Source organism: Perognathus longimembris, chromosome 22 (genome assembly GCF_023159225.1).
Source record: "Perognathus longimembris pacificus isolate PPM17 chromosome 22, ASM2315922v1, whole genome shotgun sequence".
Classification (NCBI taxonomy): Eukaryota; Metazoa; Chordata; class Mammalia; order Rodentia; family Heteromyidae; genus Perognathus; species Perognathus longimembris.
The window spans coordinates 203,788-224,531 of record NC_063182.1 but is presented as its reverse complement, the minus strand read 5'-3'; the positions used below and the strand labels follow the sequence as shown (position 1 = coordinate 224,531).

The following is a 20,744-nucleotide window of genomic DNA, read 5'->3' as shown; positions in this document are numbered from 1 at the left end:
ACACAGGAGGTTGAGGTCTGAGGATCTTTGTTCAAAGCCAGGCTTGGTGGGAAAGTCCATGAGACTCTTATCTCTAATTAATCACAAAAACCAGACATGGCACTGTGGGTCAAGTGGTAGAGTGCTAGCCTTGAGTGAAAAAGGAGCTCAGGTACAATGCCCAGCCCCAGAGTTTGAGCCCCAGGACTGGCAAAAAGACAAATAAAATATAAAATAAATCTTAATTTGTGGTTGTGATGGAGACTCAGGTTGCTGTGCCCACTTAGAAGGTAGTCTACCACTTGGACCATCACTTCAACACTATTTTTTGTTTACTTACCAGCTTGAGTTTCTCTTTATTCCTGGAAACTCTTGGCTAATGTCTTCCTACTTGTATTTTCCTTCTGAACCTCAAACAATTGCTTGCGGTAGAGTCTCTTAGACTTATATCCTTGGTGGCCTTATTCTGACCCTTATCTCCATGTCTCAAATAACTAGGATTACAGGCCTAAGCCTCCATACCTGGACAAATCTTAAATTGTCTTTAAATAAAATATACATAGTTTGAAAGATTTGTAGATACAACAGAAGGCAATAAGCTAAAAAAAATCATTATTTGTGCTTTAATCTCAATCTGCAAGAACATGTACTTATGGTGTAAACTTAGTGCCTTTACCCTAAAGCCACTCTTTATTTAAAATCTGCTTTAGGCATACATTCTCTCCTAATGTACTGAATCATGGTCAGTTATTTTTGTCTCAATATGAATGGGTTTTAGGTCTTTGGTATACAAAACTTTTTTCTAGTAAAGTTGAAGGAAATTTTAAAAAACATTAAGTTCTTGATAACTCTGAGGAAAGATCAGAGACTAGCACAGCTAGAGTTTCGTCCAGTCCAGAGACATACATATCTTATGAAGATGGCAACTGACATAGTCTTAAAAAGGTATTTGAATTCTTTTAGACACAACCATATTGTTTCCAAAGTACCCCACAATACAAAATACATAAGAACTCTGTATTCCATATCTTGACTATGGTAAACAATGCTTCAACAAACATGGTTGTGCTGGTGGCTTTAGTTTGGCCTGGTTTTCTGTCCATTGGATAAGTGAGTCATAAGGAAGCTCTTTTAAGGAAACTCCATAATGCTTTCCAGAGTGGTTGAGCATGTCTACATTCCCACCAGTGTAATAGGATTCCCTTTTGGCCACATCCCCATCAACATCTGTTATTGTTAGTTTTCCTGATAATGACCATCATGTGGAATTGACCTAGCTGTCCCTCCATAGGCAAATGGATCAAGAAAATGTGCTATCTATATACAGTGGAATTGTACTTCTCCATCAGAAAGAATGACATTGTACTACTTGTAAGAACAAGGAAAGACTTGGAAAATATTATATTAGGTGAAATAAGCCAGAGCCAAAGAAATATAGGCTGCATGGTTTTCCTCATCTGTGATAACCAGAATGTGCCTGTAAATCTACAAGTAAACACACTGAATGACTTAAATAAATAAATAAATAAAACTGGGACATGATAAATTGTGTAGGACCCTAGTCATTCACGTACAGAGGCCAAAGGAGGCTATGCATAGGAAAGGTGGACAAAGGCTCGATAGCTATGGACGAATGATCACACAAAATATTATTCTAGCACAATTTGTCATAGCCAGACTCTGGAACCAACCCAGATCCCCCTCAGTAGACGAATGGATCAGGAAAATGTGGTGAATATACACAATGGAATTTTTGCCTTTATCAGAAAGAATGGGGCTGGGGATATAGCCTAGTGGCAAGAGTGCCTGCCTCGGATACACGAGGCCCTAGGTTCGATTCCCCAGCACCACATATACAGAAAACGGCCAGAAGCGGCGCTGTGGCTCAAGTGGCAGAGTGCTAGCGCCTTGAGCGGGAAGAAGCCAGGGACAGTGCTCAGGCCCTGAGTCCAAGGCCCAGGACTGGCCAAAAAAAAAAAAAAGAAAGAAAGAAAGAATGACATTGCCCCATTTGTAAGGAAATGGAAGGACTTGGAAAGAATTATACTAAGTGAAGTGAACCAGACCCAAAGAAACATGGACTCTATGGTCTCCCTTATTGGGAATAATTAGTACAGGTTTAGGCAAGTCATAGCAGAACACATAAGATGATGCTAAGTGAAATGAACTCCATGTTATGGAAACGATTGTTATATCACAGTTGTAACTACTTTCAACGTCCCATCTGTATCTGTAGCTTCTATTATTGATGATGTTCTTGTATCACCTTCCTGTGGTTGTACCTACACTATCTCTGTAATCTTATCTGAGTATTTTGGAAACCATGTATACTGGTATTAGAAGTAGGAAATTGAAAGGGAATACCAAAATTGAGAGACACAGGGTAAAAAAAGACAAACAACTACAAAAGCAATACTTGCAAAACTGTTTGGTGAAAGTGAACTGAACACCTGGTGGGGGGAGGGAAAGGGGGAGGAGGGAGGGGAGTATGAGGGACAAGGTAACAAACAGTACAAGAAATGTATCCATTGCCTAACGTATGAAACTGTAACCTCTCTGTATATCAGTTTGATAATAAAAATTTGAAAAAAAATATTATTCTATGAAAAGGACTCCAAGAAAAGGAAACAAGAGACATTCTCTAGTTGCCACTGTTGGTGTTTTAGTTTCTTTACCTTCTGTCTTGTTTGTTAGTTTGTTTGTATTTGGGAGGGCAAGGGAGCACACATAAAAGATGGAACACAATGGACAAATACAACAGTGATACCCACTAGACATTATGTGGAAAATGAACTATTTATATTATGGGTGAGGATGGGAGGGAAAGAATGGGAGAGAGGGATGGAAGGGAAGACATGGCTCAAAAAGAATTATACTGATTGTAGCAGATTCATATAACTGTAACCCCCCTGTATATCAACTATACAAATACAATCAAAAAAGCACTATTTGAAGATGATTAAACTATCCAATCTTTAGTTAGATACCTAGAGAACAGGATGGAGGAAAAGAGATCAATAAAGAACGAATGGCCATTTGGAAGGCAGTTATAAAATGTAGTAAGATCAGTTGAAGGAGAGAAGTAAACACAGTGCTGTCTGCTTCTTATCCAGTTTCAGTGTCCACCTTTCAGTTACTGGAGTTGAATCAGTCTGAAAATATTGAAACCTAAGCAACTAGTATTTTATAAGTTTTAAATGACTTTCACAGCAGTAAATTGCAAAAAAAAAAAAAGATACATGCGGATAAAAAGTATGTTGAGTATGGTTAATAACTTCTATTTTTGCCAATCTCAGGGTTTGAACTCAGACCTCTATTGGCTCTGCTCAAATAGCATTGTATTACTTGAGCCATGCGTCCAGTTCAGCTTTCCACTTGTTATTTCTTTTTTTTTTTTCTTTTTTTTTTTTGGCCAGTCCTGGGCCTTGGACTCAGGGCCTGAGCACTGTCCCTGGCTTCTCCTGCTCAAGGCTAGCACTCTGCCACCTGAGACACAGCACCCCTTCTGGCCGTTTTCCATATATGTGGTGCTGGGGAATCGAACCGAGAGCTTCATCTGTAGGAGGCAAGCACTCTTGCCACTAGGCCATATTCCCAGCCCAGCTTTCCACTTGTTAATTGGAGATGGAGTCTTGAGGAGTTTCCCACTAAGGCTGGCTTGAAATTGTGATTGTCCAAATCGCAGCCTCTTTTTAGCATTATAGTAGCAAGCCTGCCTCTCATGATGCTTAATATACATTATACTTTATTATTGGTATAGAGAAATCATATAGGGTTAGTATTGCCTATGTTTTTTGGTTATCTGCTCCCATCATGGAATGGACTACTAGAGATAATGGAGGACCATTGCCATGGCAGAAAGCATTGAAAAAGAGATTGAAAAGAGAAAAGAGAGGCAACGACAATACATGAGCACTTCTTTATAGGTACTGTTTGTGCTTTTATGCTTAAAAAAAAAAGTAGGATGGGGGGGAAAACAGAAAGAGACAGGGAAAGGAAAGAAAGGGAGTTCTTGCAAGTTATGTCCAAAATTAAAAAAAAAATGCCACCATGTGAAGGATTGGGGAGACACTCCGAAGGTTGGCAGTGAATAGAATGTTGACTCTTGCTGGGTATGCCACAACCCTTTATTATTTTGTCTCTACAATGTCTCTATTGTAAACATAAAAAGCTATTTGAATCTAAAACAAGAATATAACAATCTCTGCTTTCTGTCTCTGTCTCTCTCTGTGTCTGTCTCTGTCTAGCTAGGATTATAGACATGAGCCAACAGTGCTTGGTTGGCCTCATTTATTTTTATAGAACACTATCAATAACAACTATGGAGAGGTATTTTAGATATTATATATCTATAATCTATTATTGTATATCTATAATGTATCTTTTATATTTTCTATGTATTATATACATATATTGACACATATGTTACAATAAATAATTTAATTATAAATTAGTCTTTAAAAACTTTAAAAGATTGAAATCTCACAGAGAATTTTTTTTTTAATTTCAGAGTGGAAAGATTGAATAACATAGCAGATAAGCAGTTAAGCACTTAAGAAAAAATACAATTTTTCCAACCTGGTGGTATCATTTTACACTTCCAGCAACAAAGTATAGGAATGAATTCTAATTTTGGTTGATGTGCATTATCATCAATAATTTGGATTTTTAAAAATCAAAACATAATATTTTCAGTGTAATGTGTGACTATAATATCACAAGTGTAATGTCCCATTAGAATGGGAATGCAAACACAGAACTTTGTGGGTTTAAATTGCATTTCTTGTTCCAATGTTAGTTCTACTGAGCATCCTTTAGAAGGTTTATTTGCATTATCCTTTCCAAACTGTATGTTCAAATGTTTTATCCATTGTCTTGAATTGAATAGTCATTTATTACATATTATTAGAGGAATGTACATGTTATTGATTCCAGTCTTTTCTCAGCCCCACATTTATAAATATTTGCTTCCATTCTGCAGTTTACCAGTTTATTTTCTTAACAGAACTTTCCTCAGAGAAAATTATTTTATTTTGACAAATACCAACTTAAAATTTTTTGCTAATATTGCTTGTTTCCTATTTTTTTTAATTCTGGTACTGTGCTTAAACTCAGAGCTGGGCACTCTCTTTTAGGTTTTTGCCCTCAAATTGGCACTCTGTCATGTGAGCCAGTTCCTCCTCCAGCTTTTTTGTTGGTAAATTGGAGATAAGGGTCTCATAGACTTTTATGACTGGGCTGGTTTTGATCTAAGATCCTCATATCTCAGCCTCTTGAATATCTATTATTACAATGTGAACAACCCAACATGACTTTTTTTTCTCTTTTATGCTTTTTCTTTTCTTTTCTTTTGGTTCCTGCTTCTAGTGTCCCAAGGGGGGAAAAATTCTCTATATTTTTCTTAAAGCAAGGGGAAGACCTGACATTTCCTGGAAGTCTTTGACGTTAGCACACTTCCTTTCCGCTTAGGAAAAAATAAAGGGGGGTAATACTTAAAAAGCCACTTCTTAATGTTTTTAGGGAAACCCATCGTTTCCTACGTGTCTATATTCCCAGACAGGACATGTAATTTCAAAAATGGCTCCATCACAAAATGCCAGATGGCCTAAAGGCATCAATTGTTTAGGACTAAGGAAGAGGCCATCCAAGAACTTAGCCTCTAATTCTGAACATTTATGCAGAAGACTAAACTACAATTTCAGGGCTCAAGATGTTTCATAAGCATCTGTGTCTTTAAACATTTTGCAGATGGAAGTTGTTATCCTAAAAGCAAATTTATATCATTAATTAGATTAGTAGTGTGCAATGCTGAAATCTCTGGTACTTGGGTTTTATTTGTTGCTTTCTCTTCATCTTCCTAAATTTCCAACATTATATTGATCTTGGTCTTAGTCATTAAATATTTTCTCCCTTCTATCTAGCACACTTTGTACTCTGCAGCTATCATTTACTGTAACACCCTCAATATGACCTACTTAATGACATCCAAATATTGCCTCCCCTAAAACCTGCTTGCATCTCTACTTGGATTTTCAAAACGCATCTCAAACTTAAAACATAACCCAAACTGAACTCCAGAGTGTTTTGCTTTTGGCTTCCTTTCACTATATTCTTCCCAAGGTAAATCAGTGACTTTCCCCCTGGTTCTCCTCAAATCTCTGGACAAATATTGTCTTGTGAGGATATCTTCCTTGTCTCCCCCAAAGTAGCATCATCCCAACCTTCCTATTCTTCCTGAGATTTTTTCAACTGCTACATTATGTATATGCACATTTGTGATTATTGTTTATTGATTTTCCCTGATTAAAATGTAAGTTCCATGAGGCAAGGAGTTTTTTCTGCTCTATTGTTAGGACATAGGATATAGACAGTATATACATATATATGAATATCTGATTTCTATGCCATGAATGCTGCATTGGAATATAAAACTTGAGGGAAGGCTATGAACAGTTGCTTATGTATGTAATGCATGATTCATAAAGATCTGAGTGATTGTAGTTGGAGGACAGACCAGGCAAAGCATCAGCAAGATCACACCTTGATAAGGCAGGAATAGTGGTACACTTTGATAATCCCAGATATGCCTGAGGCAGAAACAGTAGGGTGGCAGCAGGGGAAACAAACAAAAGAAAACAAACAAACAAAAAAAAAACACCTAGATCTTATCTGAAAAAAAAATGAAAGCAAAAAATGGCTGGGGATGTGGGTCAAGTGGTAACTTGCTTGCCTAGCATGTACAAAGCTCTGAGTTCAAACCCTAGTATATGGAGGAACAAAACAGCTGAGAGGAAAAAAAATATTTTGAATACTTAACATCATAAACTAAGTTTAAGATCTTAATACTTAGCATCATAAACTATGTTAATTATTTTGTTAGTTTTAGTTGTTGAGTTAAAATAAGGCCATAGCCTAGGGTTTGAAAAAACATATTTTATTGTATTTTACTTTTTAAGCTTTTAATTCTGATAGATGAATTAGAGTGAATGTGGTCAATGTAGTGTCTTTGTAAGTTCGAAAAGAGATCAGTGAAACCCATTGACATTGTTTTAAGAGGGAAATTGGGATGAGGATAATGGAGGAAGTGAGGTTGATTATTATGCACTGTATACATTGTACATGTGTGGAAATAAAACCTCTTGTATAAATAATGGTGCTAATAAAAAGCATATGGAGGGATTTATTGTGATGCTTCCATACATGGGAATAAAATACTTTGATGATGATAATGATGATGATGATGATGATAGCATATCATTAAAAAGTAATGTGTCAAGTAATGTGTCGGGGCTGGGGATATAGCCTAGCGGCAAGAGTGCCTGCCTCGGATACACGAGGCCCTAGGTTCGATTCCCCAGCACCACATATACAGAAAACGGCCAGAAGCGGCGCTGTGGCTCAAGTGGCAGAGTGCTAGCCTTGAGCGGGAAGAAGCCAGGGACAGTGCTCAGGCCCTGAGTCCAAGGCCCAGGACTGGCAAAAAAAAAAAAAAAAAAAGTAATGTGTCAATGTTTTTACGAAACAGTGATTTGTACCTTTGTTGTAGCATACCTAGGACTGAATTATGTATAAGAAAGAGACACACACTTATCCACAGTTCTGGATCTGAGAGTTCAGTATCAAGATACAAACACATAGTGAGATGGTGAGATATGGGACAGGAGAGAGAGCAAGATGGGACCAGAAGTACTTTGTGAAGGTGCCCATCCCCACTTAAGAACAAAACCCTGATGGCTTAGTTACCTTTTACGAATCCTACATTATAGTACTGTTAAAAAGGCAATTAAATTTCAACATAGACTTTGCAAGGGGCCAGCATTTTAAATAATAGCAAAACCATTTTAAAATAATCTCAAATTAACCAAAGTTATGTTCCTAGTTGACTGCTAATTGAATTTTTCTGACACTTGCCATTGTTTACCAAAGTTGAACTTTCTCCATTATACATCTCTCTGTTCTCCACACTACTTAACCTAAAACTCCACTAAAAAGTCATCCAAAGACAGCTTTTTTGTTGTCTAAAGCAAGAATAATTTCAGCCCATAATAGCATGCATACAGACTTGACTCTGTCTGATGCTTGGAGGTAAATTCGCAGTGAATGGCAAGGTAACCAGAGGTAAACAGAGGGTCTCATCTGATCAGTAGATATATAAGATCTGCTCCAGTTACAATGATGAATCATGGTGCTGTGGTCCAAGTGTCATGGCTGTTTCACTAAGCATTATACTTGCACACTTAAACAGTGATACACTTACAACACATCACATTTGAAGCAATTCCAATGTCTCACATAATACCAATCCTGTATGGAAAACTTGGATGCACACTAAGGAAACAACTGCCTTCATGGATACATGCGTGGAGTTGATGCAATGTAAATAATAAATAAGTCATAGGAAGAGCAGAGCAGAAAACAGACACCAGTGACTCCCCTGTAATCCTAGCCATTCAGAGAGCTTATACCTGGAGGATTATGGCAGAAAAGTCCGTGAGACTCCATCTTCAAAATAGCCAGCAAAAAAAACAACCAAATAAACAAGGCTGGAGGAATGCCTCAAGTGAGAGAATAGCAGCTGCTAGCAACCTGAAGGCCCTAAGTACAAAGCTCTCTCAAAAATATGGTAGAAAAAGAAACCTATCCAAAACACCCTAATTGTCAGTAAGGTCAAACCCTTTTGAGGATGAGACAGAAATTTTTTCAGGGCTGCAAAACAGCAAAATTTGAGGGATTCTTTACAACTTACTCCCACTATACTCCCAGTATATTCCTCAAATACAAAGAAAGAAAGTGAGAGAGAGGGGATGGGTAGGGAGGGAGAGAGGGAGAGAGGGAGGGAGAGAGAGAAAGAGAGAGAATGCATTGGGGGGAAAGTTGGGAACAGAGGCAACAGAAAGATAGCAAAGAAATACTAGAAAATAGAGGTAAAATTCTTACAACAAAGAAGATCATTTTATTTTTCCTTGTAGATTCCATATTTAATACAACTGCCTTCTGAGTCATTATTGAACATCTGAATACTAATATAAAGACATTGCACAGTTTATTATCATGCATCATTTTCTCTAGCTTATTTAGAAGTATACTCTTATTTTTTAATCATATTTTTAATTTTTTTAAATTTAAAAGCCATGTGCAATAATTCTAATTCTAACTATTTAGAAGAATCAAGGTTTGAGGCCAATCTAGGCCAAAAAAAATCCCTAAGACTCTCATCTCCACTGTCTGTGTACAGTGCTACAGGCCTGCTGCCCTAGAAAGAAACATAGTAGGAGAGTCAGAGTCCAGGGTTGTCTAGACAAAAAAAACAAAACAACAAAAAAAAAACATCTCTTAGAAGTAACCACAAGAACTAGAGGGAAGTTGCAAGTGGTAGAGAGACTAACAAGTACACGTGTGAATTGAAATTCTTACACTACCGAACACACACAGGGGTGCCCCCCCCCACGTTTTTCAGAGATTGAAACGTATATGTCAAAGACTGAAATATACAGTTGTCCTTTCACAATTACACAGCCATACATTATTTCATTGCATTTTCACCCAACTACCGTGTAAGAAAATATAAGAATTAAAGTAGAAGCATTGACTTGATATACCACAAAAACTTCTGTGACTTAAGTGTAATTGGAAGTAGAGTTGTTGTGTTCTTTTCTATAACAAAGCTTCTCTTCAAAGGTACAAAGAGAGGAAAATGTACAAATCTTTTCTTGGAATATTACTCTTTGAAGTCCTGGGAGGTTTTTGACCCATTAATCCTACACAAGTTAATATTTCTGAATAATGAATGTGGGTACTTAGAAAAATTCTTAGCTAAACATGATGCTTACCTGTTTCTCTTCACAAAAAGAGGCTGAGGGCCCAAAGAGAATCTCACATTGCTCATCAGCACTGAAGGTCGTCCCTAGCAGTTTGGAGGGAACCATCATGGAATTCACACTCTGAGGATTTGTCTGCAGCAAGCAGCTACTTGCCTTTGACCTAGCAGCATTTGTAAAGTTTTGAAGTTAATGTGAAATATTTTTAGGATTAGTTAGCAAAAACAAACAAACAAAAAACCCTTGAAAACAAAATACTGTGTGTGTATGCACACACACCAGAATTTGGCTTTAACTCAGGACCTGAGCACTGTCCCTTAGTATTTTGGTTTAATGCTAGTACTCTACCATTTGGGCGACAGCTCGCTCCACTTCTGGATTTTTTTTTTTTTTTATTAATTGGAGAGAAGATTCTTTCCTGCCTGGAGTGAATTCAAACTTTGATCCTCAGAACTCAACCTCCTGAGTAAGATAGGATTACAAGTGTGAGCATTCTATAATCATATAATCCTTTAAAATCTTGGAAATTTTAAAGAAATTTTAATATTATAAAAAGATTTTTTGCTGGGTTTTAGGTGAGCAACCTCTAAATTTTTATTTAGATGTTCTCCTGTAAAAGTTAATAAGAAGTCATGCATTAGTGGCTCACATCTGTAATCCTAGCTACTCAGGAGGCTGAGTCTGAGGATCGAGGTTCAAAGCCAGCCAGGGCAGGAAAGTCCATGAGACTCTTATCTCCAATTAATCACCAGAAAACTGCAAGTGGCACTGTGGCTCAAAGTGGTAGAGAGCTAGCCTCGAGCAAAAATGCTCAGAGACAGTGCCCAGACCCTGAGTTCAAGCCCCATGACTGACAAAAAAAAATTATAAGAATGATTGCATATATAAGAATTCTTTATAATTTTAAGATTATCCCAGGATATAATAATAACTGTGTAATAACTGTTCAAGTTAGGTAATACTTTGACTTACAATGCCTGTGCATATAAAATAATTCATCTAAACTACATATCACATCAGTGTGACACCTGTATGCAAACAAATGTAGCTGATTCAGATAATGACTTCCTTAAAAGCAATGTGTAACTGTATGATATTAGCTTTATTTGGGATTCTCAATTTAGAATTGATTGTGTAGATATTATACTTGACATTGTATTATAACTTCCATTTGTAAAGTGACCATTAATATGATCATCATCCTGAAGCACATAAAGACAGCCATACAATATCTTGACTGTTCATTAGAGTCTATTAAAGGGCATATAGGTCAACTTCTGATGGTGATGCTGTATACTAGACTATCTTGACAAAGAAAATGTCCAACATTCACACATATTTCAGAAAAGCTGTGGTAATAATCAGTGGATTTAACTAAGTGTTCCTATATTTCATAAAGAGTAGATGACTTAAACATGTCCCTTGATGCTTTATATATTAGATGCTATTGTTGCTGCTTCTTTTGTAATCAAAGTTATGGCTTTGATTAAAATGCATTGTACTCAAAATTTACATTTTGGATTGAAATGTTTTGTACTACTTATAGATAATACCTAAATAAACAAATTTGAAAATAAGAAAGAAAAACAATGGCTTGAAGACAAATATAACAATAGCAATGATTTTAATCTCTCTTACCATAATTCAGAAGCTAAATGTTAATAACTGTTGAAGAGAACTACAAACTTCTATACTGGTGAGAAATATTGTACAGTGATAAAGATTTAAAGTTCAGATGTGTCATAGGGAGCAATTTAGATTCTATTAGGGAGATTGTTTTTTGCCAAAATAGCAAATGTGTTGATAATGAGCAATGGTCATATTTCCACTCGAAAACCCTAAGAGCCAATTAAGTACTGTTAAAGGTTTTATCTTAGAACAATTTTGAAACTTATAAATCATCTTTGCCCATTATAAATCATCTTCTCATTTGTAAAAAAAGAAAATTAAAAATTAAATGTGCTAAATAACACATCTCCTTCCAGGTCATGAGGCAACAGACAGGCCAAGAGTGGAATAAAATGCCTTGATTTCTACTCTGGTAGCATGTTTACTTTTTCATGTTTCCTGTCTTGGTCAGCAGTAGAAAAGGCACACAGAAATATTCAAAATGAAATAGCAAGAAGTGGCCTCAGTACCTGAGAAATTGTTCCAAGTCTTGCTTGCTGCACCCAGACCAGGAAACATCACCAAGATTTTGCCCTTTAATCCATTCACCAGACATGATATGAAGACCTTCAGCACAGGATGGGTGGTCATTGTCATGACTGATTCCCATGCTGGTTTAGAAGATAATTAACAAAATGATTAAATAAATGCTATTTAAAAACTTCATCACTGCAATTCAATTTTAGTTAAAATGCTTACTTGGAAAAAATTGTGTTTATTTAATTAGTGCTAGAAGAATAAAGCTCAAACTATTACAGAGCTACAGTAATGGAAACAGCCTGGTTAAAAAAAAGGAGGGAGGGGCTGGGGATATAGCCTAGTGGCAAGAGTGCCTGCCTCGGATACACGAGGCCCTAGGTTCGATTCCCCAGCACCACATATACAGAAAACGGCCAGAAGCGGCGCTGTGGCTCAAGTGGCGGAGTGCTAGCCTTGAGCGGGAAGAAGCCAGGGACAGTGCTCAGGCCCTGAGTCCAAGGCCCAGGACTGGCCAAAAAAAAAAAGGAAAAAGAAAAAATCCAAACAATAAATAAACCAGACCTCAGGAACAATGGAACATAGTAGAAGACTCAGAAATAAACTTACAGATCTATAGTCATCTAATAACCATTAAAGAAACCAACAACATAGGTTGGAAGAAAAACAGTCTGTCCAACAAATGGTAATGGGAAAACTTGTATAGCCACACACAGAAAGCTGAATTGGACCCTTATTTATCACCTTGCACCAACATCCTTTTGAAATGGATCAAAGACCTGGATGTAAGACCTGAAGCCATGAAACTATTTCAAGAACCAATGGAGAAGCATTAGGACCCAGTAGCACAGGAAAGAACTTTCTAGTAAAAATACAGAACAGCAATTCAAAGAAAGACTTGACTAATGGGACTGCATCAAACTGCAACAAAGGACATAAATAATAAGCTAAAAATACAACCTACAGAATAGAAGAATATTTTTTCAGCTATATGTCAGACAGATAATGTACTAATATCTGGAATATAAAGAGAATTTTAAAAATTAAATCCTCAAAAAGCCATCAACAATTAATAAATGGGCTAATATGTTTAAGAACAGTCTTCTCAGAAGAAGTAAAATGAGGTAACAGGCATATGAAGAAATTCAGTATCTCTGACAATAAAGAAAATGAAAAGAGATTCCACCTCACCCCAGTAAGAATGACTGTTATCAAGAAAACATGAGGGCTGGAGATATGGCCTAGTGGCAAGAGTGTTTGCCTTGTATACATGAGACCCTGGGTTCAATTCCCCAGCACCACATATGCAGAAAATGGCCAGAAGTGGTGCTGTGGCTCAAGTGGCAGAGTGCTAGCCTTGAGCAAAAAGAAGCCAGGGACAGTGCTCAGGCCCTGAGTCCAAGGCCCAGGACTGGCCAAAAATAAAAAAAAAAAAAGAAAACAAATGATAATAGGTGCTGGAGAGAATGTCACCAAAGGGGAACACTAATATACTGTTGCTCAATCCCTCTGGAAAGTACAGAGGTTCCTCAAAATATTAAATATAAAATTACCCTCTAATCTGTCAGTTCAATTTCTGGATATTTATTCAAAATATTACAAATCAGAATACAGTAAAACCATCAGCACAACCATGTTGATTGCAGCACTATTCATCACCATAGCCAAGTCCAGATTTCCCACAATAGATGAATGGATCAAGAAAATGTGGTATATATTCCACCATGTGGAATTTTACTCATTCATTAGAAAGAATAATATTGTACTGCTTGTAAAGGAATGGAAAGAGTTATATTATGTTAAGTAAGTCAGGCCCAGAAGTACCAAAGATGCTTATTTTCCTTCATATGTGGAAGCTAGATTTAGCTTATAAACTTAAAAGTAAACACATTGGGTAGCAAGCAAGTGTATAGAGATGTATTAACTGAGGTAGATTCAGGGGAGAACTCAATTAATGTAATTTCTTAGAAAAGCAAAATCAATGTTCAACGAAATAAATGCCAGGATGCAGGTATTTGAAAGGGTTTGGGTGGGGCCGAGAGGAGGAGTCAAATGAAAAGAATAAGAGGTGGGAAATGCAGTCACAAATTCAATGTAAATCCTACAAAATTAAGAAGAGTAAGGAAGAGGCATTAGGGGAAGTTATGGGTGATATTGTTGAAAGGGATGACATTTGATCAAAATTCCCTGCATTCAGAAACTGCTTTGTTAAATGGTAACTTCTTTGTAGAACTACTTAACTGAAATAAATACTACTTAAACTAAAGACATGAAAAAAACACACCAGGATTTTGGACTATTTTATTTATTGATTTACTGATTTTTTTTTTTTTTTTGTCTCTTGTGGGTCTTGAACTTGGGGGCTGGGGACTGTCCCTGAGCTCTTTTGTGCAAGTCTAGAGCTCTACCACTTTGAGTTACAGCCACTTCCTGATTTATTTTTATAATTGTATTACCCAGATATAACTTATTTAACATAGAACATTCTCCAGTCAAACTACCAAGTACATGTTAAAGTTACCTATATCAACAGACAGATGTTACATGTATATAAATATTTTTGTATGATTTATGACACATAAATGTAGTAAAGCTTTCTCTATCTACTCTATATCCTTACAGGTTTTTTGTTTGTTTGTTTTGTGAATCAATGCCTTTTTCTTTCCTTTTTGGTGCTGGTCCTGGGGCTTGAATTCAGGAACTGTCTGTGAACTTTTGTACTCAAGGCACACAGTTATGGCTCCCACCTCCCCTTCCCTGCCCAGATTCCTCCCCAACCCCCCAGGTGTAAAGTCTTGTGAGTGTCACGGTTACACTTGTTACTTAGCATAGAGCCATAACTCCACTTTCTGCTCTTTTGGTGATTAATTGGAGATAAACTCCTGAGGGACTTTCCTACCCAAGCTGGCTTTGACTGGTCATTCTCTGGCAGATTTTATCAAAATCTCAGACCACATTACACTATTAATTATTCATGTTTTCCCATCTGCTGCATTCCACCATCTTCTTCCTCCTATCTCAAGTGACAAACAGTACTTCTTTCTCAGCTATCTTTACTTTTTAAATGAACCCTAGATCTGTTGACTTAAACTGAAGCTCAATTCTAGTGATAGAACAAGCACCTTTAACCTAACACATTCTTCATATAGTCCTATTCTGTATTCTTTTTCTTTCTTGTTATTTTGAATACATTTTCTCATCAAATAGTCTTCCAAATGAAGACTAATCATGTCACCTTTTTTCTTCTTCTCACTGATGCTTATCCAGGGTATGTGTTAAATGTTGGGGGAAAGTCCTGCCAATTCTATGGGGCGAGCACTCTTGCCATTAAGCCATATTCCCAGCCCGTCCTGCCAATTCTAAATGTTTTCATCATCTCCGTTGTATTCCTATTGTCAGGGCTACAGAGAATTATAAAACAATCTTCTTAGAATTTTGGTATGGTGTTCTTAAGGGATTCCGTGTCACTAATCTTTACTGACATCCTTTCCTCCTCTTTTTCTACCCTTTCCCAGTGAGATCTACTTATAATCAAATCTTCCCATGCTACTTTGTGTTGGTGTACCCTAGCAGAGCAATTTTCATCTCCTTAACCTGTCATGAAACCCTCAGTCCCCTTCCACATCTGTTTCCATTTTCTCCTTAGTAATAACAGATGGATTATAGTTATCAATTATTTTTGGTTTTTAAAATCCTCTTTCTATTAATTTTTCTTTTAAAAATTTTATTTTATTGTAAGGTGTTGCATAAGTATGGTAGTGAGTACATTTCTTGTCAAACATTGTTACCCCCTCCCTGGTTTTCTTCCCTCTTTTCCTCCCCCCAGCTTCCCCACCCCCAGGTGTAAAGTCTTGAGAGTATCACTGTTGCATTTGTTACTTAGCATTTCTTATGCATTCTATAACACATTAGAGTCTTTATAATGTAGTAAACAATCATATGGGCTAAAAGTTACATGTTTTTCTAATATACAAAGTTGTATAACGTTACACAGTGAAAAACTGGAATATGAAAATGTCTAATTTGTAATGAGCTCTAGAGTTCAGGTGACAAGACTGGCCATTTGAATGTTGTATTTCTTTCTCTTCACCATGTGAGGTGCTTTTCCTTCAGCTTCATTGCCTGGACAAAATCCTACCTGATCTAATGCAGATGCTTCTAGGATGCTTTCACTAGAACTAACTCATCTATTCCTATATCCTATTCCTCACCAGCATTTTGTGAAACCAATTGTTAGGTGTTTTCTACATTCTGTTATATATTATTTACTTTTGGTTAAGTTCCCAAATTCTTGAAATTTCCTACTCTCTAAGCCCCATCATATTACAATCACACTAGATAATCCAGTTTGGAACATTGAGCCATGATGTCATGGAAAAATACTTCAGAAAAAAATTATATAACGTTTAGCTCATGATGAAGCTAAAATAATTATATAATAATATATGGTGTATTTTACAGCACTCAGTTTTAAGGATTATTAAGCTTGTGTCCAGGTATTACAACTAGACTTAGGCTTTCTCAAATAAAATGAAAATGTTGCACACCATGTACCTTTATTTTCATTAACATAAATTAAAATTTTGAACAAGAATAGTTATGTTGTGACATATGATCACATGTCACAATTTTAAGAAGAAACTGGTCTAATAATAATTTCTATCCCTGTTATTAACATGCTAATAATACATTACTATGCAGGCAAACTATGCTATAAAAATTCTGAACTAAATAAAACTAACATTCATTGTTGCATATGACTTTTAGTGTTATAAAATTCACTAGTAAATAATATTTATCATTCCAACTCTAATATTAATAGGAAATTGATATTTATGTAAGAAAATAAAATGTTTACAAATTTTGAAGATAATAACACTAAAGAAGAGAATGCTTAGATTAGGTTTGAAACAGTCCAACTGAAAGAATAATAGACATGAGAAAAGGTGTTTAAGTTTAAAAGTTTTAATCTCGTTATGATCTTCTGACTAATGACTGCAATCCTAGCTATCAGCAGGCTGATATCTGATGGTCATAGTTCAAAGCCAGTCCAAGCAGGAAAATCCATAAGACTCTTTTATCTCTAATTAAACACCAAAAAAACTAGAAGTGAATGACTGGTTCAAGTGGTAGAGGACTAGCCTTGAACAAAATTGTTAGCAAAGAAAGTAAACCCTAAATTCAAATCCCAGTACCAGAAAATTTTAAACTCTATATTTTCCCCTTGTTTAAATAAAGAGGTATGTTGAAAAATAAGCCCAAAAAAAAGAACAAAAAACAAACATGTACTAAAGGAACTGATATATGTATGTAATTAAACACGCATGGGTTTCCTCCCTTATTAAATATAGTTTGCTCGATTATTTGTGAGGGTTCCATAAAGGTGATGGAAGGAACCTGTGCATTGCTGCAAACTAGGAATCCTCAGTGCCCCTGTGTACTGAGGTGCTAATTCAGATAAATTCCACTGTTCCATTCTCATTTACCAAAAGACACATCAACTTATCACTAATTTGTTCCTTTTCCTTTATCTGTTGAAAGTATAGACTTAAGAAAAAAAGAACATAACAATGCCATGAATTATTTTAGATATTAACTGAAAATAAGCTTTGGCAAATATGGCACACATTTGGGGATTGGTAAGGATGACCATTGCTAACTGTTCAGTCCTTATGCAACCCATTTGGTTACTCTTTCATTTTCTAGAAAGATTCTGGCTGTAGCCAGGGGCCATCCCTAGATTGACCAAATAATCAATAGACACTCTAGGTGAAACATACTAAACTCCCTGGCATCCACAGTTTCAAACCACTGATGTTGTTTTGGTAAAGTGACTGGTCTTTTTCAGGAATAACAAATCTTCCCAAATAATATTTCTATTCCTGGACTACTTTCAAGCTTCAGGAATCTGGATATTACCCAGAGGAACATGATTTTAAAATTGGAAACATTATGACCTGTTATCCAGAATACATTTTCTTTGGGGGCCCTGATTGTCATGTTACAAATTAAACTCTAGCATCAAAACATTTGGTACTCCAGCTATTGTCTATTATTAGTTAAAATTTCTTAAAGCTATATAAACTGGAACAGAAAAGATTATCGCTAAGTTGGAACAGGGTTGTGTGTGTGTGTGTGTGTGTGTGTGTGTGTTGTGTGTGTGTGTGTGTTAGTACATATCTGGAAGTACCAGGAGACACTACTCAGTCCTTATTCTACAAGTTTGTAATAAAATAATTAATTGTGAAACTTTACTGGGCCAGTCACTGTATTAGTCATTTACAATGATATCATTTAATTCCCACAATAGCCCCATAATGCTTTTATTGTAGTGATTTCTAGTTAACAGATAGGAAGGCACTGAGATTAATAGGGGTGTTGCAACTCAGGCCCAGGCAATCTGAGTGCAAGCAAACAAACCTCAAAACCACCCCCACTGGAGTACTTCTCTTTTCTTGATCAAGCTCCATTTTGCTGCCAATTTATTGTGTCCTATGCTGTTTCAGCAGAAACATACCTCTATATAGACACCTTTGTAACTAAGTAGCATGCACTATATGGAAAAAAAATTTTAAGTAACACCTCTCCTTAAACTGTGCAATTGAAGTACATTTTAATAATCTCAGTTTAAATTCATTTTGACAAAGAGCCTTGAGCAAATAAACTCTCCACTAACATTGTACATGGTTGTCAAGTCAACTGAAAAAATATTTTTATCTTATAAAACTTCTCAACTTGTTTTAAATTCCCTGCCAGAAAGTTTTGTGATATCCTGCAGAAAGCTGGAGAAAATATTTGGAGTTAGAAGATGGCCCTTTTGATGTTTAAAGAGTCAAAGAACACTTATGAATTCACTCAAATTTTTGGAGAGTAGCTGACTTGTAAATGTTAATACTTTAAGAGACTTTGCTGAGTATATTTTTCATGACATACCATATCCCATTAAAAGCCCTATAGTATATGAAAAGAATTAATAAAAGAAAGAAAAAAGAATGGATTAAAGGAAGACAAAAGCTATCACAATGTCTAAGTGGAAGTAGACTATTTCTATATAAAAATGACAAATTTATGGAATTTATTAAATGTATCTATTGTGAAATAATTTCTTTCCTGTATGTTCACAAAGAAATTAAGGCATGAAAAATTACTAGATAGTTTTCAAGATTGTATTTACTTTCATATTTTAATCATTTGTCTCAGCATTCATGAAACAATGAAAGAATTACTTCTTTCTTTCTTTCTTTCTTTCTTTTTCTTTCTTTCTTTTTTTTTTTTTTTTTTTGCCAGTGCCAGGGCTTGAACATAGGGCGTGAGCACTGTTGCTAGCTTCTTTTTGCTCAAGGCTAGCATTCTACCACTTAAGCCACTGTGCCACTTCAAGCTTTTTCTGTTTATGTGGTGCTAAGGAATTGAATCAAGGGCTTCATGCATGCTAGGCTAGGCAAGCACTCTACCACTAAGCCATGTTCCCAGCCCAGAATACTTCTCTTACCAAGTCAAAATGTTACATAAAGCAATCCAGAGCCAGATGTAAGATATATTTTGTGTTAATAAGCAAGTTCAGTAACACAAAAAGATAATGTCATGCAGTATACATCATATATTTATTTAAAAAACTCATCTCTGGTCCTATGTGTTATGGAGTCATGGAAATAAACAAGTCCCAGTTCCTACCTTCAAAAACTTTATTTGCAAAACATACTGTACTGAGTCATTTGCCAGTATGTAGCCAAGCAATGCCTGGGCCCCGTTGGTGCTCTATTCCTTAAAATCCCCCTGCATATCCGTTATTTTCCACCCCAGCTGCTACCAATCCAGACAGAGGCTGATGCTTTCTATGTCTGGACTATAATAATGTCAGCCTGATGGTCCCCCAGCCCGTTAATTCAACTTGGTATTCAGCTATGTTTAATGATACTGGAATCTTTTGAGTGTATTAATCTGACAAAGCCAGCTTCTTTTGCAAAATCTTTTAAGTTTCACTGGCAAATAGAGGGCTAGACATGTGAACAATGGGCCTCTTGCACCAGAACCTTAGAGCATGGGGATGTTGGGTTAGAAACAGCATTTTAGCACATGATTCTTATTTACTCAAAATTCTAAGAACCCTCTTCACTGAAACTTTCTGTAAACTGATCTCACTCTAATTTTCTCTGAAACTTTATTCTCCCTTAACCTTTTGCGTAGATTCTTTTTATTATGATACTTTCCTCTAATGATCCTCATTCATGACTTCAGCTCTACATTAAGCTTTTCTATATCAACAAAGGATTCTTCAATAGTATCTAGCTAATATTTATAACAATCTTTAACTACAGTGACTTTAAAATATATGGATAATATCCGAAATATATATGAGAACTGCTGGTATTTCTGGTTATTTTAAAGTAGTATCTTCATACTTTCACCACCTAAATTTAAGTGCTTACAGAACAAAATTTACTACCACTTAAGAATTATCTTTCTTAAAAATTTGTTTATTTATTGTTAAAGTAATGCACAGAGAGTTTACGGTTTCATACATAAGGCAGTGAGTACACTTCTTACCAAAGTTGTTACCTCCTCCTTCGTTTTTTTTTCACCTTCTCCACTCCCTGTTCCTCCCTACCCTTCCCCGAGTTGTACAGTTGGTTTACAGCATATTGTCTTGTAAGTGCTGCTGTTGCATTGGTTCGCTTTTTACCCTTTGTCTCTCCATTTTGTTGTTCCCCTTCTCTAGTTCTGATAAACGTACATACAATACCCAGTGGACCAATGTCAGTTATACTGCCATCAGGGGTAAAACCATGGGAAAGAAAGACA

General features: G+C 36.2%; 1 protein-coding gene across 2 annotated transcripts in view; it reads right to left on the bottom strand.

Annotated features, from left to right (window-relative positions):
- The window catches only part of Adamts19 (ADAM metallopeptidase with thrombospondin type 1 motif 19), a 155,821-nt gene that overhangs the window by 64,833 nt on the left and 70,244 nt on the right, over positions 1–20,744 (bottom strand). For both annotated transcript variants that reach the window (XM_048331432.1, XM_048331431.1), the window contains 2 exons: positions 11,936–12,076; positions 9,810–9,960 (listed from right to left, as the gene is read on the bottom strand). In XM_048331432.1, coding sequence (XP_048187389.1) covers positions 9,810–9,960; positions 11,936–12,076 — 292 coding nt within the window. The remainder of the gene's footprint in view (positions 1–9,809; positions 9,961–11,935; positions 12,077–20,744) is intronic.